The following is a 9,816-nucleotide window of genomic DNA, read 5'->3' on the forward strand; positions in this document are numbered from 1 at the left end:
AAGAAAGCTTAGAAGAGACCATAACAGTAACCTCCAGATACTTAAAAGATGTTCTATAAAAGAGGTTACAGGCAAATTCCATATGGGTCCAGACACTAGAACTAGGACTAAAAGGCTGGCATTACAAAAAGACAGATTCACTCTCAATGTAGATAAGGACTTCTCAAGAATGAGTGCTATTCAGCAATAAAACGGGGGCAAGGATGGCCACTTCCCACTCCCAGGAATCTCAGAGGGCATGGAAACCAGATAGGCTGTGATTTGGGACATCTTAAAAAAGCTTCCCACTCTGGGTGAAAAGTTGGATTGGATGGGTACTAAAGTCTTTCCCAACTCTAAGATCCCAAGAGTCTATGACTCTTGTTAAATTAACTTTATTCTTGATAATTTCACTTTGAAGGACTTAGGCACCTAATAATTAAGTAATTTTTAGCATGTGGATGCCCATGTCTTCAGATCACTATTTCAGTACAGCCATACCTTCTCGTGCTCATTAATGGATTGAGAGATGGGCATTAATGTCAGAACCACAAATTGACCGTGCCTGTCTTAGTTATTCACAAAGATGAACTAGACAGGATTCCTGCCCCCTGAGATTACAATCCAGTGGGAGGGCTTTCCAAAACCTTATTTCAACAAATTTCAACCCTAGAATGAAATCTTTACATTCAGAAACCATTCCTACTTCATTGTTTTTATTTCTATTGAATCCACAATGTGATTCATGAAGGATTCCCGATACAAAAAGAACTTTCAGGAATTTTTGTGATTTGTAGTTTGTTCCTGGCATTCTTGTCCTATGATTTTTTTAATAGAATGACTCACAAAATCTTCTGTCCCACAATTTTCAATAGAGTAAAAAGAAATTAAACTGAACTATCAAAATAAAATTCCAACTATGTTTAAAACTGTCCTTGACCCTAAAATTTCAAAGTGTCATATGAAGTCAGTGAATCCTCAAGACTCTTGGGCTAAGAAGGGACAATAGGAAATATTTTATATGTCATTGCCATTCAAACGTAATGCCCATTAAAGGTAGACTAGAAGCTCTGAGACAGAAGACATTTCTGAGAGCTTAAATGGACTGTGCACTTTCCTGATGGCATTGTGTAGAAAAGGCCTCCACACCTAGGAAGAAAAAAATATTTATTGTTACCATCTCAGCAATATCAGTCCAATAGAATCTCAAGGATTGCCTAGGTAAAGCAGTTCAGTAGTTTTGATTTAAAAGCTCCATGCAGTACATCAAGAAAAGTCTAGAAAGAAATGTGTTGCTGTTACTGGTTATGAGGAAATTACAACTATGAATTATTAACCTCTGAAAGATTGCTTTCTTCTCAGTTGTTCTGTGATGGGTTTAAAAGCAGCTTTCAATGGAGCTGTTAGGATCTCATAATGCCACACAGAAACTCGCTGAGCAGGGCCAGGAAGAAAAGGAACTTAACCACAGTTACTGAAACATCCAAGAAAACACATTAACAAGATTGCAGAGGGTTTTTTACAAATGATAGAATGAACAGAATGGGGACAAAAAGCAGGATCATCCTTTCAAAACCAGAATGAGCCCATGATTAGTGTTGCCACACCAACCCAAAATGATCAATTCACCCAGTGTGTTACTTCCTAGTTCCCTTCAGGGGTTAGCAGTCTCTGTGTCTGCTCTGGCTGAAATTGTGATTCTCAGATGGGGAGTCTGGAATCCCTGAGGCCGTCACTGACCCAGCCCACAGGGCAATAAACAGCACTCCCAAAGGCTGGCCAATAGTATATCGAGAAATTAAGGGACTGTGTCTTCATCATTGTAGATGTGAGTTCCTTCTGTGCCCCTTCTCACTGCTGAAGAGCCCCTTCCATGCCAATATAGAGATCCAAACTGTGAATCTGCTAAAGGATAGTAACAGTTATTTGCAGACCTACCGCAGAACATTCTGGCAGGGGCCAGGGATGTGGCTAATATAATAATCCTGGGGTAAATAGTTTAAGGAAAAAGAATGAGAAATGTCACCTCTACCATAAGTCTTTGGTAATGTCACCCTAGCCCTAGGTCTTTGCCCTCAGTTTAAAGATTAAACAGATTGTCTTGGTTTGGGTTCCCCCAGAAGTCGACCCTATGATTGCAAGTACAAGTTTGAACTGATGTGGGAGATGACTCCAAGAAATGCTGATAGGTGAGTGAGGAAGTGGAATGGAGAAAGGAAGGCAGCAAAGACAGGGTGCATTATCAAATAAGCCATCACTGTGGGCAACCAGAGCTCAATTCTACTAGAGAATCCTGAGAAATGGTATAGATCAGGCAACAGAGTTCTCCCATCCAAGGAGTAATGAAACTGGAGTATTCATCCACCAATTCCCTGTCCATTACTGGCTGAGTACTACTTCAGGGCCATTAACTTGCTGGCACCTCTGGCTCCCTATGTGCAAGGCCAAGCTTGGTCCATTAGTCAGTCAAAAACAAAAGCCTCAGGCAGAGTCACAGGAGTTTGCAGTAAGCAGCCTTCGGCATGAGAGGTGACAGCTAAAGGAATATAGGCAGGATGTCAACAGTGTCTGCTGTATAGAAGAATAAAAGCTAACATAAAGGTGAGCACAAAGTTCTAGAAAAGTTGTAGATGGGGGAGGTTGTGGACAAGAAATCAGGTTCCATTTCACAGAGAAGATGATGTGTCAGCTGAGTACCAAAAAATGAAGAGAAATTATCCAGTGAAAATGTTCCAGAAGGAAAGAGTAGTATGTATATGCATAGGCATAAAGAACGCAAAAGCCTAGAAAGTTAGGGAACACCAAGTATCTCAGTATGACTGGTGCATAGAACCAGACTTGGGTGAAAGGTGGAGAAGGCTGGGAGGGGCAATGGGTGGTAGAGCAAAAGATGAAGCTTGCCAAGTGGACAGGAGCATATCATGAAGGGCCTTGATTTGAATATAATAATTCTCCTGGAATTATGTGGCAACACATGGCAGAAAACGCTAATGGCTGGAAATATAGCTTGTGGACTCAGACCTGGATCCTAATTGTTGGCACCACCACTGTTGCTAGCTGTTGCTACCTGGAACAAATTGCTAATCCTCAGTAAAATGGGTAATAAAATAATAGTACTTCTCTCATGGAGTTATTATGAAGAATAAATAAGGTAACTCATAAAAAGCTCTTAGCACAAGGCCTGACAAATAGCAGCACTCAATAAATATTGGCTAAAATATAAAATCAATCTACTTGACAAATGATAAAAGTGTCAGTGCAGTACAATGGGGAAATGATGGTCTTTTCAATAAGTAGCAATGGACCAACTGCATATCCATATGGAAAAATTTAATCTTGACCCCTACCTCACACCATTGCAAATATCAATTCCATATGATCATAGATCTAAATGAGAAAGGCAAAACAAAAAACTTGGAGATATCTTCATGACTTTGAGGCTGATAAAGAATTTAAGAACAAATACAAGAGAAAACACACAGAAAAAAAATACTAACTATAAAGAAAAGGATTGATCAACTGGATTACATAAAAATTAGAACTTCTGCCCTCAAAAGATAATACTAAGAGCATGAAAAAGCAAACCACACAGTGAGAGAAGGTATTCGTAATACCTTTAGCTAACAAATGACTCATCTCCACAATATATAAAGAATTCCTACACAACAATAAGAAAAGGTACAAAGTACCTTATTGAAAAATTAGCAAACGTCTTAACAGAGAATCCACAAAAGAGAATATCCAAATGGTTAAAAAAAATACATAAAAAGGTGTTCAATCTCATAAGCCATCAGAGGATTGGAAAATAAAATCACCATGAGATTTCATTACACATCCAACAGAGTAGCTACAATTAAAAACAATATCAGTGTTGGTGGGGATATGGAGCAACTGGAACTTTCATATACTTCTGGAGTATAAACTGGTATAACCAGTTTGTACAACTGTTAGGCAGAATCTACTAAAGCCAAACATATTCATCCCTGTTGATCTGGCAATTCCACTTTTAGATATATACCAAACAGCTATGTATACATAAGCTCATCAAAAGTCATATGGAAAAAATGTTCATGGCAATAGCCCTAGAATAGAAACAACCCAAATGTCCATTATCAGGAGAATGGATCAACAAATTGTGGTATAGATACATGATGAAATTTAATTCAGCAATGAGAATGAACAATCTACTGTATATGCAACAACATGGAAGTATCTTACAAACATAATGTTGAATGAACAATACTAGACACTAAATAAAAAGTATATACATGACTCCATTTATATAAAGTTCAAAAACAGGAACATCTAATTGATGGGGGTAAAATTCAGGAGAGTGGTTACCTTTGGGGAGGGGGATAGTGACTAGAAGGGGGCTTGAAGGGAGGGTATTTCAGGTACAGTAATTTTATTTCCTGATCTGGGTGGCATTGACATGAGTTGCTCCCTTTGTGAAAATTAGCCAAGCTGAACACTTATGACCTGTGTGCTTTTCTGTAGGAATGTTAAACTTTAATATAAAATTTACTTAAAATTTCAGTAACTAAATATAATTGACAGCATCCAAAAATGCCAACAATATTACAATGTCTAAGGATGAATATCTTGGCATTGAGGCCCATGAAGTAATTCTTAAGTCTCAGGTTTTAGTAACTGAAAAGCTGGACTCACTTCAAGTTTATGACCATAAATTTCAGAAGGCTCTCAACACAGCCAGATAATCCCACTCTACTTCCTTACTGCATTCACGTGCCCTCCCTGAGACAACTTACTAATACCTTCCCTTCTCTCCTCACATTGCCAGCATTCTCTCAGTCGATGACCTCACCACATGCTTCACAGAGAAAATCGCTGTAATTACAGACGAACACCCCATCCTACCTCCAACAGCCCACCTGCCTCTCTGCCCGCATCCTCTGACTTCCCTCAAGGTCCCAGGGATGAAATGGTGCTCTCAGCTCATCCCCTCTCAGACTTCCTTCTCAAGGACTTCCACAAATACCCAGTTCTCTTGCCCAGAATCATCAATTGCTCCCTCTCCCTGGAATCCAAACATGCCTAAAATATCAATACCTTCTGAGAACATCTCCCTTGACAATACTGCATTCCCCCGAGCCACTGCTCCATCTCTCCACTCTCCTGCAGAGCAAAACTCCTGACAAGACTTCTCTGTAGTTGCTATTTCCTTTTCCACCCCTCCTGTTCTTTCCGCAGCCCCTCTGATTTGGCATTCATCTCCACTCCACTCCTGCGCCGCTCAAAGCCGCTAATTAATTACAGGTGACCAAACTCAATGGTCTCTTCTCAGCGCTCATCTTACTCTCAGAAGCATTTGACCAAGTTGACTTCTCCCCCATTCTTGAAACCCCTTCTCCTGGCTTCCATCATACCACACTCTCCTGAATTTCCTTCCAGCTTTTCAGCTGTCCTTTCTCCTTCCCTGGGAAGCCTTTTTCCAAGTTGGACTGCCCTAGGCTATGTCCAGCCCCTTCTCTTTACTCCCTTCACTGTTCCTAGCTTCAAGCCTTGTAAATGTGAGCCTTAGGTCTCACATTTACATCTCCAGCCTGGACTTATCTCCTGAGCTCTCAACTCACACACTGAAGTGTATAAAAAGACATCAGGTATCTCAAACTCAACATGGCTCAAATAGAAAATTATTGATTCCATTCCCTCCACAATAAAATATCCACTCTCTCACTAGCCTTCCCCATTTCTGTAAATAGTACCACCTTCTACAAGTTATTTAAGCCCAAAAACTAGGAGTCAACCTTAATTATTTTTTTCATGCCCTATACCCAATGCAATTAGTAAGCCCTGTCAATTCTATCTCCAAATGAATTCAGAATCTGACTACTTCTCACTGTCTCCATAGCTACCTCCCTAGTTCTAGCCACCATCCCCAGTCACACTGTCTAACTGGTCTACCAGCCCCCCTTGACCCCCCCCCCACTTGCCTCCAGAGTGACTTTGCAAAAGTGTATGTCAAATCATGTCTCAGGGCAATAGGAAGCAGCTGTTGGAGGATGAAATAGCAAGGAGACTGTGTGGGGAATGGTGATCTGGGTGGGGAGGACATACAGGGGGTGTGGAAGCACCCAGGTACTGTCAAAGAGGGAAAAAAAAGAACAAGGTTGACTTTTAGGCTTCCTCTACCTTTGAAACTCCCCTAGGGCTGAGCAGTACTAAATGGAGATGCATAATGTAGCTGATGCCACTGGTGCCCCACCCATAGCCCCTCTGCCCTCCCTAGAGGACCCCTGCAGACATTCCCTCCAGTGCACACTACAGACTTCTGCATCTCTCTATCTGACCCTGGGAGCATGGTGGGACCACATGTGGGGCAAGCCCCAGAAGCCAGAGAGTTTATTATCCAGGTGCTACCTTCCACCAGCAAGGGGTAGAATTTGGTGCATAAATACTCCAGCTTCCTTACTCCTAAGTGGAATACATTTGAGGTGTGTGCTCAGAGGGTGGCCAGCTGGATTGAACTCCAGTTTCCCACAGTGCTAACCAGCTTACAGGGTGTATCAGCTTTTCTCCCTTCCCTGCCTCGCTTCCCCACTCCCTCCCTGAGTTTCCAGGGATCCCCTCCCAAATAAACTACTGGCATCAAAATCCTTGTCTCAGGCTCTGCATGTTAGGAAACCCACACTAAGACACATAATATTATGCTTTTTCTCCTAAAGGTAATGCCTTTTATGATATCAAACAAGAACAATGCCATCCTAAACTTAAATGAGCAAGAGAAGAAAGATCTGAACATAGTGTGGAAATATTAATAGCATTTTTTAAAAAATTTAAAATACTAGGTTTTAAGTCCATCCCTGGTTATTATATTAGCCCCATCTTTATTTATTCACTATAAATATGTATAGAGTATATATTCATCAACTATATGCGTACACTCAAGATCCTCTCTTATCTCCATTAACTGTTAGTTTGTACTCCAAACAGTAAAAAGGACTTGAAAGACTGTGATAAATTCCGGATACATAACTGTCCACCACTGCCTCTAAATAAAGAAGAGGAAAGGATACTCTATGCTTCAGCACCGAGTTTCACTAGTGCGAAATCTAACTTAAGGAGAGGGGTGTGTGTGTGTGTGTTTCTCTCTCTCTCTCTCTCTCTCTCACACACACACACACACACACATACAGACACACGGGAAATGTATGCACCACTCAACAGTCTGCAAAACTTCCCTCCAGTTCTTTTGAAGTGAAATCACCACTCCCCCCAACCGCACTCCCCTGATATCAGCCCTGTTGAAAGTGAAGGGCCTGTCCCTGCTGTGTGGTTTGGGGTAAAAAGGAGGCAGGATTAAAGCGCTCATTTCAAGTCCCAAAAGTAAAATACGACTTGGCCTAAGGCAATCCTAATTCTTTCCAGAACTCATCCTCGGAATTGCCCTTTTAAATAACCAGTCATTAACCCAACTCCGGGTCTTTTATAGCTGCGAAAACCGATCGCGCACATCATTTATTCATTACGCTTATTATTATTGTTATTGCAGAAAAGCAGCGAATTCCCGGGGCGGGGTTCAAAGGGTTTTTCGGGGGAGGGGTGCGGAGAGGGGGAGCACACGCGGGCAGGCAGGGACCGCGAGGAGGCTGGGCTGGGTAGTGCGGCAGAGGTGCCCGGAAATCCCCAGGGAAGGATGCCGAGAAAGCGCCTCCGCCCCGCGCGCTCCCAGGCCACTGCGCACCGGCGCAGCTGCTGCAGCAACCGAGGAAGCTTCTTACGTAAGTCAAAGCCGCTGACATCACCTTCGCCGCGGGCGTCGCAGCCGGACTAGGCACCAAAGGACCCGCGCGCCAGCCCAGCGCCCCTGTCTACCTCCCAGGTCGTTTCTAAACGATTCCACCGTCGCCAGATTGGGGCGACCGTGCACCAGGGGACCGCCCTGCGTGCCCCTTGGAGGGCAGATGACACAGAATGACTATTGGGAGCCCTGGGGTGTCACAAGAGTGAAGTCAGTGGGCAGCAAAGATGCCCAAGGATCTTCCAGACCTCCTTCCTGGTCCTCTCCCTGCAGCCTGCCTGGCTGGACTAGTTCATACTTAAGTCCACACACCGGTAGATTTGGGCGACAATGCACCCCGGCGGGGGGAGAACAGCTTGCGGGAACCTCAGAGGGCAGATGGCATAGAGCCATTTAGTAGGAACCCTGGGTTGTTCAGGGAAGAAAAGATGCCCAGGGGTCTCCTCGATCTCCCCTGGGCCCCAGACACTCCCCCCTCCCCAGCCATGCCCGCCCCTCCCCGCGGCCCCTCTAGGCCACAAGGGTTTTCAGCGGAGCGCTACAGAGTTCACTCCAGCAGGCGAGCGGCGCCACTCTACGTCGCACACCAGCCCAAGGCACAAGTTCGGGGCTCGGAGCAGCCACTGAGGTCACAGTGAGAGTGACAAAACCGCCGTGCTGCTGCAGCAGCCCTAAAAGGACACCCGGTACCCCTCGAACCCCCACACCTGAGCACGCATAGAATGAGCTACATACAGGGCTCAGAACTGGGCTGCTGGAAACCGCAGGAGTTGGAACGCCCCCCACTCGAAGGACCTGGTGAGCCCGGGAGGTGAAGGACAGACCCTCTCTGCCTCCTGTGCTTCCATAAACGCTCCCTTTCTGCTCCCTTCTCAGCTCACGCTGTCTGCGAGTTCAGAGGCCGCCCTTTTAACTTTCCACCCTCCATGTCTGCATCACTGAATCGGGGTCTAGCCCAGCCACTCAGCCCCGGGAGGATTAGGGTGGGTCCCAGGGCGCGGGAGGGGTGGGAAGGCAAAGTAAGGTGCAAGCCGCATCGGGCGCGGCGCCGCGGGGCTGGGATTGCAGCGACCGGGGAGGGCGCGAGGGTGCGGCGCAGGAGCCAAGCGCTCGGCGAACCGACGGCGCGAGTACTCACGCACTGCCTCCTGCTTGGGGTCCAGCGTGCCGAGGACGCGCTGCACGCCGCCGAGCTTGCCCTGCAGCGCCCAGACGCGGCGGTGGGTGAGCTGGATGTCGCTCTCAAGCTCCTGGAAGAGGCTGCACGCGTGCCGGGCCACGTCCGAGAGCTGCCGGAGGACGCGGGCCAGCGCGGCGTTGCTGACCGCGCACAGGTCCAGCATGAGCAGCACGGCCGCGGCCGCTGCCGAGGACGCCTCGGTAGTGGCGGGCGCCGCCTCCGGGACCCCTGCCGCGCTCTCCTCGCCGGCCGCTGGCGCCTCTCCGTGCGGCGGCTGATCCTGGTCGGCTGGCGCGGGCAGCGGTGGCAGCGGCAGCGGTGGCAGCCCGGGAGGTGCGGGGGGCGCGTGAGCTGGCTCCTCTGGTCCCGGCACCTCGGCCTCGTCCCGCCGGCCGGGTGGCTGCAGGGGCGGAGGTGGCTCAGCGCTGCCTCCGCTCTCGTCCACGGCTGGGCCGGGCGCCGGGCGCCGCTGCCGGCACAGCCACTGCGGCTCCACGATCCGCTTGGCGAAAGGCATCCCGCGCAGCCGTGCCTCGACTTTCTGGTCTCCTCTGAGCGCCCCTTGTGAACCAGAGACCGGGCGCGCCCACCTGAGCAGAGAGGAAGCAGGAGTCGGGCAAAGGCGCGATCGGGCAGTCCGGATACGCAGGGGGCTCTTCTGCTCACCTGGCCTCCTCCTCTTCCCCGCCCTCTCCCTAGCAAATCAGTCCAGCTGGTTCTCCTCCGGGTGCACCGTTCCCTGGAGAGGATGACAAGCACCGGGCACAGAAATCCCGGGTGCGCCTGGGCTGCCCTCACTTGCTTCCAACCGGGGTCGACTGGCTCAGCTCCATCGTTCCTGCGCTCGCCGCCGCCACCCCGGACACTGCCGTCGCCGCCGCCTATATAAATGGGC

General features: G+C 47.3%; 1 protein-coding gene across 2 annotated transcripts in view; it reads right to left on the reverse strand.

The window, feature by feature from the left end:
- Window positions 1-9,438, reverse strand: part of NHS (NHS actin remodeling regulator) — a 333,885-nt gene extending 324,447 nt beyond the window's left edge. For both annotated transcript variants that reach the window (XM_069463683.1, XM_069463682.1), the window contains exon 1: window positions 8,880-9,438. In XM_069463683.1, coding sequence (XP_069319784.1) covers window positions 8,880-9,438 — 559 coding nt within the window. The remainder of the gene's footprint in view (window positions 1-8,879) is intronic.
- Between the last annotated feature and the right edge of the window lie 378 nt (window positions 9,439-9,816).

This window comes from Eulemur rufifrons, chromosome 30, assembly GCF_041146395.1.
Source record: "Eulemur rufifrons isolate Redbay chromosome 30, OSU_ERuf_1, whole genome shotgun sequence".
Classification (NCBI taxonomy): Eukaryota; Metazoa; Chordata; class Mammalia; order Primates; family Lemuridae; genus Eulemur; species Eulemur rufifrons.